The 18,713-nt window shown below is 35.8% G+C and overlaps 2 protein-coding genes across 2 annotated transcripts; both read right to left on the minus strand.

Annotated features, from left to right (window-relative positions):
- Positions 1–12,491: 12,491 nt before the first annotated feature.
- Positions 12,492–13,418, minus strand: LOC105214736 (homeobox protein goosecoid-like). Its single transcript, XM_011188319.2, has one exon. It carries the CDS (start codon positions 13,416–13,418, stop codon positions 12,492–12,494), a length of 927 nt encoding a protein of 308 aa, XP_011186621.2.
- Positions 13,419–13,421: 3 nt separating this feature from the next.
- Positions 13,422–16,390, minus strand: LOC105214726 (transcription factor SOX-3). The gene has a single exon (XM_011188308.3). The coding sequence runs from the start codon at positions 15,099–15,101 to the stop codon at positions 13,422–13,424; it is 1,680 nt and encodes a 559-aa protein (XP_011186610.2). The 5' UTR covers positions 15,102–16,390.
- Between the last annotated feature and the right edge of the window lie 2,323 nt (positions 16,391–18,713).

Genomic DNA, 18,713 nt, shown 5'->3' on the forward strand with positions numbered 1-18,713 from the left:
ACTGAAGAATTAATAAGTTCATTACAAAAAAAACTATATTTTTTCGTATTTTTACACTTCTTTCTCTACATTTTTAGGGAACTTTCAAACAAGTTATGACTTTTTGGATTCTATCACGTGAAAAAGCATCTCATCTTCCATCCGAATCAACTAAAAAGTGAAAATTGATTTTTTGACACCTAAGCCCCCTTTCCGTAGACCAGGTCACATATATTAAAAGTGTATGCAAACTGCCTTTTTGGATATATATATTCGCTATCACTCCATGAGAGACAAGACTTGGATTCATTTTTCAGATTTCAGGATTTTCCAATGTTTGCAACAAGCTAAGAAAACCATCCGAGAAAATGTTTCAGACAATGTTGATGAGAAAACATCTGCAGTACCGTGGTAAACCATCAATTAATAGTCATTCCCGGTCATCTCTTATGATCGTGTGTGAAATAGTACAATATTGACCCTTAAAGCTACAGCTTCTTCTATATTTATATAGTTTTGTCCACTTTTGAAGCTTTGTAGGGATAATTATATAACCGTTGGAAGGATATAACCTATGCAGACTCATTCTGAAGGTTTTGTTGACAGCCAGTTCTGTATACGTTGTACTAAGTATTCTTTCCGATTTTGTTCTGAGAAACATCTCAGCTAATTTCTATAGAAAACATAATCTGAGGTCTTCCGCAATTTATTAGAAACTAATCTATCCAATCAAATATTTGAAATAACTAGATCGGAAGCATCTCATATTAATTTAAATATTTCATACTTCATACTTCTTTTTCAAGACTCCTCAGGCTCGAATTTATCCTAATTTAATTTACCGATTGATAAAAAATCTTATTAAGTTATATACGCGTAGTGTGTGATCTTAAGCAGAAACTATGAGACAATATTACAGTTAAAGCTCCATTATGTCCACCATTACATTCAAAACACCATCATATTCATCTTTTAGTTATAATTTTTGAGCTAAATATTGAATGACCTTCCCTTTCTTCACCCCTTAATTGTAGGTAACTGGACATAGTATAGTCATAAGTCGATAATTCCAATTTTGCCTTCAATTTCTGGTAAGTAACCTTGCCTTAATCACATGCTTACTTGCACGCCTACAAACTATGCGACAAAACTAAGTACCGTTTGTAGGCGTTGCAGGGTCACAAATTCATTAAGCATTCCAAGAAGCTGTGCATAGCAGCAACGGCTATGTAAGCGGCCGGCCGACCGGCGGCAGGTGTGCTGTGCCGAAAATGCAATTTAAGTGTTTGGTTACATCGACGGTTGTTTTTGTATGAGTGTGTGTTTGTTAGGTTGCATGTATGTTTGTGTGTATTTACTTCCTTCTAAGTATGTGTGTGTGCGTGCCACATGGTCATTTGCATGCCGCTGCCGTTACATTGATGCTGTGCGCTAATCCTTTGTGCCATGGCCGCGTCGCGAGAAAAACAGTTATATTTAACAGTAGAAACAACAACAACCACAGGTGTGTGTTAAATAGCTGGGCGTTGCTGTGCGGCATTTGTTTTTGCATTTATTTGCGGTGCTAATGCCGCGATTTGCTGTTGCTTGTGAGTTTCTTTCGGGAATTTTTTTTTTCCTTTTTGTTGTGTTTGTTGTAAAATATTTGACGCTGCACGTTAGCATTGAGTAAGTCACTAATTGCTAATCTAAATACGTTTTATACAACACTTTAAACCAGTGTCAGCAGCTACACTAAATGATCTGTTCTACTCTGTATGCTTAAGACAAAGGCATGTAGATTAATCCCCAATGGATTTTCATAAAAGAAATATACAATCTTTCAATTATGAAACGGTAGCTGTGTGGTGGCCTTAGACAAGGCTTGAAAGATTTCATTAAAAATACGGCACAACCTTATCTCTTCTTGTTGCCATAGGCTTGTGAAAGAATAATTAATGTACTCTATTATGTGAGATCCCTCAGATAGTTGGTAAAATATGAAAGCTGACCTCAAGAATATTTATCCAAATGGTATACACGTTTCCAAGACGTTTCGTTCGAGAGAATTGAAAATATCCCTTTGATTTGAAGAACCTTAATGATGGTCCAGAGACTGTAAAATTCCAAGAAAGGCTTAGATACCTAAAAAATAAAGATTCTACTCTTTTTCGATCTCTTAATCACTCTTCTATACCGAAAAGAGACACATCTCACAAATCAACCAGAGAGTAACCTTAACTACTTCCGTGAATAGGATGGGGTTTTTCGGATTTGGTTTGGAGCATTGACAATCTATTTTCTTTAGTTATTTTTCCTTTTATTTAAGATCTCCCTGATGTGTGGCTTGAGTAGTGACATGTTTGTTGAGACTTCTGTTAAATATATTTAACGAACTTTGAAATAGTTTCCATCGTAATCCTAGATTCCAAAGCCAAAACTCTCGAGAAAATCAAATAAACTCCATTTTTAGAAGAGATACCAAGAATAAAATAGTCCTAACGATCCATCCTAATAACATATGAATAATTTTGACGAGACCGAACCCCGTAAACACTTATATTCCTGAGAGGCGGTTCTTCTTTAAGTTGGTGTGTGTATAAATAGCAACATCGAAAGGGAGGAAAGGTAAATCTGACTACAAAAGATACGTTATGGAGTTGTAGAACTCTCTAAAAGACTTTCTCAAATGGACCTTTATGGATTATGACAGAAATAAGACTTCTTAGAGGTTCTTAACGGCGGATAAAAGATTTAAAAGATAAAAAAGACATGGAGAACTAGAAAATTTTGACAGTAGTCAGAATACAGATGAGATGAGATCTTTTTCGAAAACCGAAGCTTTTAAATCATTAAAAATAGACTTGGGGACCCTTAGGTATAATTTAAAGCTGTGGGAACCAAAAAGCCTAAAATCTAGAGGTTTCAGATGAATGAATATAAGAGGCTAATATAAATGAGAGAAGAGTTCAATGAGTAAGGCATCCAAATTAAGACAGTAGAGGGTCCGAGTGGAGATACATACATATATACAAGTAATGACCAATAAATCTACATATTTATACAAAATTACTACTCAAGAAATATCATTATGTTAATATGCTAAGCGAAATTCGGATAGTCAAAAACAACAACAACTAAAGTAGTCGTAGTCAAAATATAAAACCAGACCGAAATTATATAGGAGAGATAGAGTTACCATAGCACCGTTAGGCGGATGAGTCAACAGCTGCTAGCTAATATAACTACAGTTAGAGACCGCGTTGTAGACGCGGAGCGGGTGGAGAGTAACACTTAAAATTCGTGAATGTGAAAGAAAGATTTATTTAACGGTTATAATCTCGCGCCACTGTCGCCGGTGCTTTCAATGTTGTTATTCTACATGCAATAAATAAATAATTTGTTGTTGTTGTTGTTGTTCGCTGCCTTAGTCACACCCAAAATGTGTGGTGTCTAATCACAACAGCAAGAACAGCCGACAAAAAAACTAGTATGACCGCTTAAATGCAACGCTTGTTGTTGTCATTATTTATGACACTGGTTGTTGTTGTTGTTGTTGCTATTGCGGCTGCCACTTGCCAAACAAGATTAAAACATAATTTAACAGCACACAGCGGCACTTATATGCATATGTAGGTGAATAAACAACAATTTTAGGTAATTTTCTCACTGATTGCGGTTGCAAAAAATAACAACAACAACAACAATAACGCTATAAATAGTAAACGAAAAAAATCTAATCACAACAACAACAACACTTCAACGCTATAACTGGGCATTTCTAATACCAACAACAACAAATATTTCAGTTAATACCGCGATAAAAGTGAATTTCAATGCAGTAGTGTGATTTGTGATTGCAATAATAATAATAACAACAACAACAACAACAACAGTGGCGTTGGCGTTGCCGCTGGCAGTGATGCGAAAATAAAACAACAATTTGCATGTCAAACGCGCGACGACAGCAAAACTGACATACGAAATTGTCAAATAAATTCACAGCGATGCAATCAGAGCAAAACGGCGAGCCAACAACAGCAACAACCACATTATATTAGTGACTTGGTGTTTATTTGCATGAATGTTGAGTAAATTAAGCTGAGTAATTTAAGATATTCGTGTATGCATATGTTAAATAATTTGTTTACAAATGCAATTTGTATTAAAAAAAAACAACAAAAAAATTTAATAATTTATATAAAAAAAGACAACAAAAAATTATTAAGTTATTTGACATTATAAAAGCAAATAAACCGCGAAAATCAGTTGAAAGTGATGCAATTAAATTAGTTGTTAATTAGTGTTTTTTAATTAATGAAATTTAATTTGATTTAATTTAAATTTGAAAGAATCACTTGCGTAAATTTTAATTAATTAAATTATAATTGATTTAGACACTTGACGCTTGTTAAGTAATCTTAATTAATTAAATAAAAATAATTAAATTATCTGTTAATAAAATATATAAATTATCAATTTAAATAATTAAATAACAATTTGTACGACTAAAATCCTTTCAGAAAACTAAATAAATTTAATAACTGTTTTATTAAGAATATAACTTTAATAAACTGTTTGACTAATTAATATATTTACTAAATAAATAATCATATTATCAGTTGTAATTTTTTTATTGGAAAGTTTTTTTAGAAAACTAATTTAAGTCATTTATGTTGAAACAATTAGATTAATTTTAACTAAAAATTTTGTAATTAAACATTTTAATTAATTAAATACTGCCAACATAGATATATCTCGAAAAATAAATTAAGAAATTTATTTTGAAGACATTTATTATTTAATTTAATTAAATGAAGTATAAATTAAATAAAAATTAAATTGTACCAGCTGAAAATTTAAAATAACTTAACAAAATTAAACTCAATTACCAAAAGTAATTAAAAACAAGTAAGGAAGAGCTAAGTTCGGGTGTAACCGAACATTTTATACTCTCACAATTTATTTATTTAACTTTATTAATATTATATAATACACAATTTGACCCACATATTCGTCATATATATTGTATAAAGTCCATTGAAAGTTGGAAACCCTAATAATTGTTTAGAAGCGAGGTCCTCATGTTCGATATATGGGGCCTTGAAAACCTATGGTCCGATTTCGGCGATTTTTAGAATGGGGCTGCCACACTATAAACGTAGTATTTGTGCAAAGTTCTGCATCGATATCTTCACTAGTGCTTACTTTATATATTGTAAAGTAAACGATTCAGATCGTCTTCAAAGTTCTGGTATATAGGAAGTAGGCGTGGTTGTGAATCAATTTGGCCTATTTTCACGACATATCAATGGGATGTAAGGAAACTATTACAAACCAAGTTTCATTGAAATCGGTCGAGTAGTTCCTGAGATATGGTTTTTGACCCATAAGTTTGCGACGCCACGCCCATTTTCCATTTTGTAAAAAAATCTGAGTGTAGCTTCCATCTGCCATTTCTCATGTGAAATTTAGTGTTTCTGGCGTTTTTCGTTAGTGAGTTAACCCACTTTTAGTAATTTTCAACCTAACCTTTGTATAGGAGGTGGGTGTGGTTATTATCCTATTTCTTTCATTTTTGGACTGTATTAAGAAGTGGCTAAAAAAACGACTGCAGAAATTTTGGTTTATATAGCTCTATTGGTTTCCGAGAAATGTACAAAAAACCTATTTGGGGGCGGGGCCACGCCCACCTCCCCAAACAAGAAATACATGCAAATATGCCCCTTCATAGTGCGATCCTTCATACCAAATTTTATTTCCATAGCTTTATGTATGGCTTGGTTATGGCACTATGTGTTTTCGGTTTTCGCCATTTTGTGGGCATTTTCGAAAGCAACCTTCCTATGGTGCCAAGAAATAAGTGTGTCAGGTTTCATCAAGATATCTTAATTTTTACTCAAGTTACAGCTTGCACAGACGGACGAACGGACGGACAGACAGACATTCGGATTTGAACTCCACTCTTCACCCTGATCACTTTGGTATATATAACCCTATATCTAACTCTTTTAGTTTTAGGTGTTACAAACAACCGTTATGTGAACAAAACTATAATACTCTCTTTAGCAACTTTTGTTGCGAGAGTATAAAAAATACTTAATGAATATTGTTATTATTGTAAAGTAGATCACTACTAGTAATAGTAACGTTCAAATTATTTATAATGTATAACAATGGAAAAGTGAAATAAAATAAATAAAGTTTTTTTTATTACAATTGTACCTAGTATACATTTATTAAATACTAACAACAATTTATTTCTAATAAATTAAAAATAATAAATAAAAGCTAAATGTTAGAGAAATTCATTTGCTGCTACAGTTGCCTTGCTAAGTCTGAAGGCCTCTTACGTTTCAGTCGGTTTTCTCGTTCAGCAGTACCGATGAGTCTGGATGCCGTTTCATTTACATGCCATCTTAAATCAAATGATTATAGAAACCACAAGCAGAAATAATGTCGTGTCCCTATGCTAATATTATTTCCAGCGGACTATCGAAAAATAACATATTTTAAGAGTCCTGCAAACATTTCTGAACTAGCACAACAACAACACTAACATATGCTTGCAATTTCGCAATTAATAAATTATTATTTATGCCAATACAAACTTTTCTCGCTCTTTCATTTCAACAATCGCCAATCTGCTGCATCATCTCAAATCTCCTCATACATTGAACGTTTATCCATTAGCCATTTTGTGTTTAGACGATTTTCCATTTAAGTTTTTTTTGTCATTTATTTTTTATATTTTTTGTTGTTTTTTGTTGTTTTTGTTTTTCTCATTTTTATATTGGCATTAACACCAAATTAAGCATTTTTATGCGCCATTGCGGCAGCAACGCCATCAAAATCGTCATAATTAACGACGACAACAAACACTAAAGCACACATACAATAGTAAAAACAACAACAACAATGCACACACACATAACACAGCCTGTGGCAATAAAATAAGTGGAAGTTGGGGGAAAAATGAACTAAGCGACGACTATCGCAGACGAATCATCAGCAGCACTGATGGCTGGCTGCTGACTGCTGCCGGTTACCAACACAAACAAAACGACACTAATAGTGAAGTGGAAAAATGTGTGTTGTGTGTGTGTGTGTGTAGAAGCTAAAACAAAAAAACTGCAAGTTTGTGAGGAAACTAATACTTTTTTCTATGCATTTTTTGTTTTAGTCTAACGTCGGCGTCAGCGAAAAAGTATTTGCTGGAGAATAAATGTAGAAGTATGAAGTGAGAAGAAAGTAGTAAAAGGTCAAGACAAAAAGTAGAGAATTGGTTTGATGATGGATATAAGTAGATACATATCAAATATTTAATATACATATATATTTCATTATAGCACAGATTAAATATGAGTATATCGGTCATCTCAAATTTTGGGAAAAATTTTCCTTTCAGATTATCTGATACTTTTTGCATATTTCTTAAAGGACAATTTAACAATAATTTCTAAGCAATGTGGAGAGTTATTCTAAGATTATTCACAGATTTAAACTTTAAACAACGACATGAACTCTACTAGTAAGTAATCACGAAGGGAAAAGTGGCTTAATCACCAGAGGGTAAGCTCCGAGCTTCATGTAACTGCTTAAAGATATCTTCGAATAACGAAAAGATCTTTGCGTTTGAGAATTAATTTACTGCTTTCGAGCACATAGTTCACGGTTTAGATATGCGATATATGTATATAGTATTCTGATATCTGACCTGCTATATTCTGATCTTGGGCTCTTCGGAGGAACATTCCCAACAGCTTAGAAAGAAACATTAGATTTCAAAGATTCCTTTACAGTTGATTCTATACAATATGAATAACGAAGAATAAAATCATAATTCCGATTAAGGCTAAGATTTAATCAAAAATAGGATTTCTAGAAATTTAACAGGTACTTATCACATGTATTATAATTAAGCTTTGGTTTTATTAGAAGTAAGTTCTGTACTAAATTGATATATTTAATGTATAACATTTTCTATAGCTCTCTTCTTTCTTATTTTTCAGCAGCTCTCTTCGTATTGAAATCGGTAAGTCTTTTTTAAAGTATTTTTTGAAACACTGAAAGATCTAAAGATTTTTATATGAAATTTTGAGCTTTGAATGAGTTTTCATATTAAATTATATAATGGCATTTAGCTTGAGCATAACGCATGGTACCGTGTCTATTATAATAAAAACTAAATTTTTCCTCACTTTTAACTCATTACTTGATTTTTCCTCAATCAATTTCAGCTGATAAACATATACTTAATACATACTGTGCCCAAAAAATAAGGTGACATTTGAATTTAAACTGCGCGCGTCGAAGGATTTGGAGAATTATTTTTTTTAGGTTGGTGGTACTGTCGTCACATTTATGTCAAAATATTCATTAGAGTTTGAGATACGTGTCGTTTTGTGAGCTGCTAAAAGTGAGTTTTTCGTATGTATATAATCCAAAATGAAGGAATAGAGCATGTTACTCTCTTTATTAAAGTATGAATGAATATGTCTTCTGCACTAAGTCGCGGTGAGCTCGTTCTATTATAATGAATAATATGTTAAAAAACTAACTCCTATGGCTCTACCCACCTCGTATCTGTAAACCTGTCGTTTAAGAAACCGTTTTCCTAAATATTTAGTTAGATTATTTACTATTAAATAACAAATTCGAGGTAGTCAAGTGAAATCATTTTAAAGTCAATTAGTTTATTCTACTGTAAATATGTTCGCCAAACCTTGAAGAGTGCAGAGTCGAATAGAGAAACGATAGCAAGAGGATATACCACTTACATATATATAAGTTATTCATATTTTTTCTTGCATTGAATTTGAATGAATGTAAAATTTTGTTGTTGCTTTGACAACAAAGAACAGCAAAAGCTTCCACTCATAGATTTAACTTCCGCCCATCAAATCTTTTATCAATGTTATAATCGTTAGTAAAGCGTATTTTCCATATGCCGACGGGATAAGTAATACATTTTCATACATATTATAAAAAAAAAATTAATAACTTTACTAACTTAAAATTAACTTTATTAACCTAAAATATTACGAGAAATACAGCCTTTGAAAGATATAAATTGCCGTCGGCAATGCACAATTTCTTCCTAATTTTTCGACTAATGATTTTTATTCCAATGCTTCATCTCAAACTTAATATTGTAAATAAAAAAACCTCAAACAATATTTTTTTTTTTGTTATTTTCTGTAAACATTTTGTTATTTTATTTTCATATATTATAATAATTTGTTGTATTTGTCATATTTATTTGCATTTTTTTTTTAATTTTTGTGTGCATTTTATCTTATTAATTATAATTGTTACTTAACTAAATAATAATTTCTACCGATATCTTATTTATTTATTGTTATTTACTTATACGAGTATGTACTCGTATGTATGTATACGTATGTATTTAATAATATTACTTACAATAATTTTATTATAATTTGTTTTTAATAATTTTGTTTTTAATATTATTCTATAATAATTAAATTATTTTTTAAAATAATTACAATATGTTTTAAACTAATTCTTCTTACATATTTTAACGCAGCGCGCGCACATACACATATTTTAATTTTTGTATCTTTTGTTGCTTTTGTATTTCTTTTTATTTACAGTGACAATTTAGGCATTCATTAAAACATATAACAACTTAATATATGTATATTTTTAAATTATGTAATTTAGAAACACACAATTTGTAACTGAGCGAGTTGTTTGTATGTAATTATGTAGTTATATTTGTTTGTGTGTGTGCGTGTAAGCATAATTGTTTGTACATTTTTAATTGTTTAATAATAAACTATACTTTATTCATATTTTTTTGTTTTGCAAATCGTAATATGTATCGTATGTTTTCTGTGAATAATATATTTACACAAATGAATAAATTGAAAAAAATGGAATATTTTTTATTAAAATATTTTATTAATATCAATAATACTTTATTAAGAATTAAAAGAGCTAAACGACCAGTGATATGATGAATTGAACAAACAACGGGTGTAAATCAAATAAGCTGTGCATCAAAATATTGAAATATTTCTTCAAATTCACTCATTTGACGAATTCTTGCAAGAGCGTAGAAAATGATTTTTTTTTTGAAATTTTTTATTTTACTGGTAGTAAGTTTCTATACCGTTGACAAACAGTAGCAGCAATTGTTTAACCTCAACTAGTTTTTTTTTTAATTTTCACTTTTTTCACTTAAAATCGTCTTAAAGATTTTGGTTTTTGTAGTATGTTGCTAAATTATTTATATTTAATTCGTAAAAAATGTTTCAAAATCATTTAAAGAAAATATAAATTGATAAGAAATTTTGAAAGGAACAAAAAATTTTAATTTTTAATTTAATTTAAATTTAATTTGTTGTGGTTTTTGACATATTTAATTTATGAAAAGGACTGGACAACATAAGATGCCTACAATTCAGCATGTAGAAGACTACATACTTATTTGAATACTACATAAATATTATATAAAGTGATATGGTAGTCCCCGCGAATGTTTCTATATACTCTGAATAATTTTACTAAAGTATGGTTTCCAATATTCCACTATATTCATAATTTTTGGAGAATTTGGAAATTGGTGAAAGTGGAAATAAAATCTCACTCTCATGCCTGAAGCCTTATAAAGACTCATTTCAATTCATGAGAATTATTTGGAATTTAAAAACAAAAAAATGGATTTAAATATTTTTCAATACTCATATCTGTGTAGAAAACTTTTTAAGACTTTTATCTACACAGTTTGTGATTGTTGATTATTTGTAGACTAGATTCTTTAGAGTTGAATTATCGTTAAATTTAATAAATTACTCAAAATAGAATACCTATGAGTTCTCTAAACTTTCTAAAATATTTTTTTTTAATACTAAACTGAAATCAAAAAGTCTACTTTTCAACCGTTTGTTGTTGTTGTTTTTTAGAGAAGTTGAAAATTTCATTTATTTTATTCAAAGCAAGTTTCTGCTGACTCTGTTTAAAAAATGCTGAAAAAAGAAGAATTAACTAATACTCTGACTAAATGAAGGAATAAGTGAAAATTTTTATGTAAAATAAAATAATTATTTTACAACTTCTAATTAAATTCGTATAATATTAATTCAAAAATTGTACAAATTGATAAATAAAACAAAAAATTAATTTTATTTTTTTTTAATTATTTTGGGAAATTAATTGTTTTTTATTATATATTGATGAACGCCGAAATCGACCCCAAATATTGCTGAAACCAAAATAAATCTTATAGAGGATTATAAATTCGACGTCTAATCCGTTTATTGAGTAGTTGCAACGAAGTTTTGATTTTTCCTACCTCAAGAATAGCTTTCAAAATTTGCATAACACTATTTTGAGCTGAATTTTTCGCACCAAGCTACATAAATTTTACGCTTTGCAAAAAAAAAAATAATGTAATAATAAATTAATTAAAATAATTAAATTAATTTAATTAAACATCATTAATTAATTATTAATTTTTCCAACTAATTAGGCATCACTAAATATTCTCTTTTTACCCACCCGTCCAACGTCCGCTTGAAATACGCACGCCGCCCCGTGTCACTTTTTCCGTTGCTCTTGGCATGAAAACACAAATAGTTTTTGTTTTTATTCTTAATTACAACGTTTTATTAAAGGTTTTTCTGCGATTTTTTTGTTTTTATTTAATTTTTATTTTTTTTTACCATTCCTTATTTTGCTAAAACTCTCAATTCTCTATCACACTTGACGCATTTTTCATTATTATATATGTATGTAACTAAAAACGAGAAATAAACTTAACATAAATATATGTATGTATATATATGTGTATATGTATGTGTATGTTTGTATGCATTTTGGAATTACATGAACAATCCAACAATTTGAATGTTAAAAATTACTAAAATTACAAATTCGAAATTCATGCAGTTTTCGCATTGCAAAAGTGCTGGAATGTGTCCTGTTGTTGTTGCTGTTTTTTTTTTTTTAATTTTTTTTTTCATTTTTGTTGCATGTGAAATGCTAGACGCTGCACGCGCGCTCAACGCTGTCATATAGTTCGCTACTTAAATGTTAACATGTTGTTTTTGTAATTTTTTAAATTTAATATATTTTTTATTTTTGTTGTTTTTTTTTGTTTTTATAATATTTGGCGGTGCTTAAAAAGTACTTGAGGGCGTGTAGCGCGTACGCAGCGCGGCGCTATGAGTCATTTTTTTTTTAATTTTTACAGTGTACATTACTTAGAGCTGCACCGCCGCGCCACTAAACGCGCATAACTTGCTTAATTAGCTTAAAATTAGTTTTAATTTAATTTATTTTTTTGCTTTTTCAACTTTTTTGCGCATAAAATTACTTGACATCTTTTTTTGTGATTTTTTTTCTGTTTCTGTTTTTATTTTTAATTTTAAATTAATTTATTTATAATAATTATTTTGTATGCACTTTACAACTAAAGCTAAAACTTGTTAAATTTTTAATTTTAATTTAATTTTATTTTTTACTTAATTACTCGTTAAATTTTACGTGTGTAATTTGTAGCTAATTTACAATGTGGATATATCCAACAGTCCAACGGATGCGTCGTGCGGATGGTGCAGCTGATGCGTAACGCCGTGGTGGGCATGAGGGTGGTGGTGGTGAGCATGATGATGCGGCGCCAAATGATGATGGTGCTGGTGGTGATGGTGCAGCAGCGCCAGCGGACCGCCAACGCCCAGGCCATCGCTAACACCGCCCGCGCCACCGCTCACATCGCCATGACCGCCACCTATGCGGCCCATCAGCGCGGGCGACACAATTGTGGTGGCGGTGGCGGTGAGCGCTGAGCCGCAACTCGCCGTTTGTAGATAACCGCCATTGACATGTTGCTGCAACGCGGGCGAATGCGCGGGCAACGGCAGTGAGTGCGCCGACGAGCGGCTGCCGCCGGAAGAACCTGATGCCGTCGGGCTGGGGCGACCGCCATGCATGCCATTCACATAGCTGTGCAACATGCTGACGCCGCCGCCATTGTTGTTGCTGCTACCACTGCTGCTGCTATTGCCGGCTACACTCTCCAGCGACTGGCCGCCATGCAAGCCGTTGTGTAGACTAGCGCCACCGTTATGCTCCGCATGTTGCAACAAGCTGGCAGCGCTTGCTGACGCTGGCGGCTCCAGCTCCAATTGTGATAAGTGTAACTGTTGTTGTTGTTGCTGTTGATGCTGCTGCGCTAGCTGCAGTTGTGCGTGTGTCAGTTGTTGCGTATGTTGCAGCAACGCGTTAGGCGGGGTGGTGGGCGATGTGGATGTGGTGGCGGCGCGCGACACCACCAAACCATTCTCCAACGCGTTCGTCATATCCGTCGTTACGGTTGTGTCCGCATTCGTGGCAATGGCATTAGCGGTGGCGCCGCTAGCAAGGGCGGCGGAGGCATTTGTGGATGCAACTGTGGCGATTGCGAGCGCTGACTGACCATAAGCACTGGCCATTTCTCACATGTGAGCGAGTGGCGCCATCGCGCGCATCGATTGCTGATGCTGCGCATGCTGTTGCTGCAAATCCGGCGAACTATTCTGATAATGCATCAGATTGCGTTGATGCTCCGCAGCGGCGGCAGCAGCAGCGGCTGATGCCTGCATGCCATCGGGTAGATGATACATATTCATTAGATGATTCAAATCGGTGCTTTGCTGCGTCGTGCCATATTCACGTTTCATTATATGATTGTTATTGTTGTTGGCAGCGAGTACAGCGGCGGAATTCTGTTGCGCTTGACTATGTAGCGGGCTGGGTGAGACAGGTTCGGATTTGATACTCGAATCGCTGGGGCTGTGACTTTGGCAGGAGACTTGTGAACCCGGTTGACCGCCGGTCAGGCCGTACGGTGAGCCGGGCTGTTGCTGTACATTGCTGTAGGGTGAACCGGGTTGTTGTATGCTGGCATACGGTGAGGTCTGACCACCCGACACAGTGCCGTACATGCCGTAACCGCCACTCGCCGCCGGATTCATGTAGTTGAGTGAGCCCGCCGCAGCGGCCGCCTGATGCATTTGTCCCATATCGTAGCGATGATAGTTACCCATATAGGCGCTGTGCTGACTTTGGTATGCGGCGGCGGAAGGATCGTGCATCATATAACCGTTAGGCATATAACCATTGGGTGCGCTCATCTGATACATATCACGATTGACAGCGGCCGCTTGTTGTGCTGCCGCCATCGAATTGGCGCTGGTATTGCGCGCCGCACTAGGCGCATTCGGTTCGCTTGGCTGCAACAGTGCGCCCACACCCATTGGATACTTCTCCTTCGACTTGGTGAGCGTCTTTGTCTTGCGACGTGGCCGGTACTTGTAATCCGGATGCTCCTTCATATGCACCGCACGCAAACGTTTCGCCTCATCGATGAATGGACGCTTCTCAGCCTCGGAGAGATCTTTCCACTGTGCGCCCAAACGCTTTGAAATCTCTGAATTGTGCATTTTCGGATTGTCTGAGGCCATTTTACGCCGCTGTCCGCGTGACCACACCATAAACGCATTCATCGGACGCTTAACACGCTCCGCATTCTGTTGATTCTTATTTGTGGTCGACGTATTGTTGTTATTCACATTGTGGCTACCGCCGCCAATATGCGTTGGCGCGCCTGAATTTTGACCGCCAATAGGCGTGCCACCACCCATACCGCTGTGGTGATGCACACCATGATGTTGCTGTTGCTGTTGTTGTTGCTGCTGCTGTCCACTTGGCGATGTCATATGATGACTGCCAATGCTCGATTGTGTGGGACTCAAATCGCTAGCGCTATGCAATGGCGAACCGAGTTGTTGCTGCTGCTGTTGTTGTTGCTGCTGTTGCAGACTGCTGGCGCTGCCATTCAAAGTATTTGCCATGCTGGTTTGCAATGAGCTCAACGGATTGCTCGACAAACCGCCACCATTACCGAGTAGCGCACTTTGTTGTTGTCCACCGCTGCTGGCCAAATGTGTGGCCATGTGATGATGATGATGTTGACTCAAATGCGATTGTGTCAAGTGCGATTGTCCGAGATTCATGAGTGGACCGAGCGCGCTGTACGGCGAGGCGGCATGGCCATGCAAAGCGGCGGACGCATGATGCGGCGGCATGGTGGCATGCAAGATGCCGCCTTTCATATCCGATTCCATGGTCAACATGTTGTGTTGTTGTTGTTGTGGCGATATTTTGATATTATTGTTATGTTATTTTTGTTATAGTTGTTGTTGCGCTGCTAATGTTTATATGTTTTCTGTGTTAATAGCACTGTTTGCTATGCGTTTTGTGCGTTAAATGTTGTTGCTGGCTTTGCGCTTTAAATATTTATTTTTTTATTTTAAGCATACACTTTTGTGTCACACTGTTGTTAGGTTGCAAGCGTTTAATTTGCACTGTTTTGAAACCATTTTTTGTGCGACATTTATTAATATTTTTTATATTTTTCTCTAACAATTTTTTGCTTGCGCTGTGTCTGCGTGTGTTCGTGTTATGTCAGTTTGTGTTGTTTTAGTTTATTTTTATTTTTTTAATTATTATGCGCTTATGTTGTGTCACTTTAAACACTTTGGCGTCACTAACTTGCTGCTTCAATAGTTATCTTTTATATGTAAGCATAGCCGCGCGCGCTTCCTTAAATACATATATATTTCTAAAGCGCTTGCTATATTCGCAATATTTGTTCTATTATAATGCTTTAATTTTTCTTTAATATTTTATGCACTGCTTCGTTTGCACCGTTACTTGCACAGGTAGCACTGCGTTTTGTCTACGCGCCTGCACGCGTCATCTACACATGCACTACGCCTTGCGCTACTTCGTTTGCTTACGCTGCGCCGTCTTTCGCACGTCTTCTTCACAGAGTGCCGTAATGCTTATGTGTTTTTGTGCAAATTCTGATTATTCGTAATCATCAAAAAAATTGTACTTAGTCAATTAACACAAGTATCCAAGTAAGACTTATGCGCGTTCAGTATTTTTTTCTGGCTTAGCACTTACACAATTTCACATTGGAAAATATTTTCAATATTTTTTGTATTTTTCGAAAAACAATTTTTCAAATTTTCAATTTTTTAATAAAGTTCACTTTCAGTTTCCGGCATTACACGCGTTATTTTACGTATTATTTTGTTTATGAAAAACAATTCAATTGTTTAGTCACAAGACGTTGTTTCGACGTCGTTGCGTTATCAAAGTCTTTTTATTTCTAAATAAATCTTATTTATTTATTTTTTTTTTTGAGTCTATTACTTGTGCCTTCTCAATGCATCTGCACATTGAAAAGTTTGTCAAATAAATTTTTAACAATTTCCGCGAGACGTCAACACGCGAATACCTCCACACTGCACTGAATTGAGCACCTTTCTGTTTTCGTTCGACGAGCATGAAACCTGTTCGAGGTGCTGGCTGGCTGTCTAGAGCGCTGCTGCTGCTGCTACGGTGTGTTGTGTTGTCGCTCGTGTATACGAATGTATGGCATGCACGAAGTTGTGTAGGCACGACGATGACGACGTTTGACTCTCCGCGGGCGCGACTCTCGTCGTTATGTTTGTGTTTGTCGCATTGTTAGTGGTAGTTATAGCATTAAGCAACGTAGCGCTAACGAAACGTAAGCGCATGTTTGCTTGTTTGTGCGTTAACCTACCCTTGTCGCGTTTGTGTGCTATTGTTGTCGCACTCGCACACATGGCACGTCTGTTAAAGCGCTCGCTTGAAAGAGCGCGCTTATGCACACAACACTTGTTCGAGAGCGCAGCATAAGCGCGTGCGAGTGTGACAACACTAGTACGGTAGGTACGGTAGTAATTAGCATTGAGTTGTTATAATGTGTATGCGCGCTCTTTGCTGAAACACAAACACACATACACACTTTTATATCCGTGCGCTCTCTATACGTGCAGCGCAAGGCAAATAAATCAAATTGCCGTGACAGCGTTGTGAGTGACGCGTACGTTACACGCCACTTACATAGCGCTACTGTGTATACGTCCACCGGTGGGTTGGATTATGCGCAGCAACATGCGACAGCTAGGCATGCTATAGTGCTTGCTAACCAATCGCTATGTTAGTTCGCCATGGCGGGGAGGGGTTATGGCGTGCGTTGTACTATTGCCGCACTGCGCGCACATGTGGCATATTGTAGTTAAGTGCTAACAGTTAATGCGCGCCGCTTATGCTTACTCGCTCTAGCATTTGTGGCATGTTTGCGTTTATATGCACTCTAAGCGGCAGACTGAACGTCGACGTGCTTAATGTCTTTGCGGCCGTTCGCCGCCACTGTCACTGACAGCGTGTATATACGTACTTGATGTGGCATGCCGGCTTCGCAATCGATTGCTTGCCACCACCATCACCGCCACTCATACGTTTGCCGTTTGCTGTGTGGTTAAAGCGGCGCAGCGTTTCGTTTCTTTTTTTTTTGGTGTGTCGACAGCGTATCGTGTCGTGGCGCGCTATAAAATTCAACGCGTATTGGCTGTTCTAAATTATGGCAAACACTGTTGCCACATTTCCGGCATGCGTTTGTGTAAATATGCGCTGGCCGCAGCGCTTTGCATGTGTGTGTGTGGTTTGTGTGTGCGCGCGCTGGTTCAACGCTGTCGACTGCGTATAGCATGTTGACGTTGATTATTGGACAGCATTAAGTTGGGCATCTAATGGTTGATGCTATAAAAAAATTGTGTAGTATTTAAGCTTTAATGCGCTGGTTGATGGTATGTGGCGGTATGCTGGGCGTTATGGATACGTTTGGAAAATTTCAGCGAATTTCCAAGCGCTGCCTGTTGGCATGCACCAAAATAGTTGCGCTTTAAATTAGCGCTGTGTATTTTACAGTAAATTGTAGTAAAGCGCGCTAAAGATTTTTGGTGCTAGAGCGTCTTAAGTACTCATATGTACCTATGTATATAGAGCGCTTAGCTTTAAAAGCAACAAATTTAAATTTTTTTTCACGCTTAAACTACTGAAGAAGCTTGAGAGCGTTACTATCTGTTGAAATATAAAAATATTTAAAGCGCCTCTTCGCATATGTATGCACCGCTGCTGTTGACCTTACAGTGACCTTCCTGCCACTTCACAATTTGCATATGTACAAACGAAAAATCAGCTGAAATATCAAACTGTGTCGTCGCGCTAGCGCTTTTGCAGCCCAGCAGCAACACGCGCCCGCTCTCCCACCAAAGTGCAAGCAAACAACAACAATAAAAATACGAGCGCAGCGCTGCAACTAGATTGGCTTTTATTGTTTTCCATGTCGACTGTCTGTTGCATGCAATTGCTGTTGATGTCCTCTCCGCCGTATATATTATATGCAAGTGACGTATATATAAACACACATATACACTTACATATATGTATGCATTGAGTTTGATGCAACAATTACGCATACAATGCCAACAACAACAACAATGCATATACATAACTGTAGATAGCAGCGCACAATGCGTCTGCATATTGTTCGACGCAGCACGACCAGACGCACTGGCAGACACTGCATGCTTATTTGTTTTTGTATTTATTGTTGTTGCTGCTGTTATTTGTGCTGTGAGGGGGCGGAGTAGCGCATAAACATACATATGTGTGAGTGAATGCACGCAAGTGCGTATATGTGTAAATATATTATCACACTTGCTACGGCAGCCGCAACAACAGCGCCGTCATTCGCATATCAGACGAAAAACGTCATTCAAATTTCGGTTAACATCACACCACTACTATGACGTAGGTGCACTAACATATGCGCATTATTTTTGTATATATATAAATACATACATACA

This window comes from Zeugodacus cucurbitae, chromosome 3, assembly GCF_028554725.1.
Source record: "Zeugodacus cucurbitae isolate PBARC_wt_2022May chromosome 3, idZeuCucr1.2, whole genome shotgun sequence".
NCBI classification, from domain to species: domain Eukaryota; kingdom Metazoa; phylum Arthropoda; class Insecta; order Diptera; family Tephritidae; genus Zeugodacus; species Zeugodacus cucurbitae.

What these genes read in the sequence shown, in the direction of transcription:
- LOC105214736 (XM_011188319.2), bottom strand. Translation starts at nt 13,418, where the DNA reads ATGGCCAGTGCTTATGGTCAGTCAGCGCTCGCAATCGCCACAGTTGCA.
- LOC105214726 (XM_011188308.3), bottom strand. Translation starts at nt 15,101, where the DNA reads ATGTTGACCATGGAATCGGATATGAAAGGCGGCATCTTGCATGCCACC.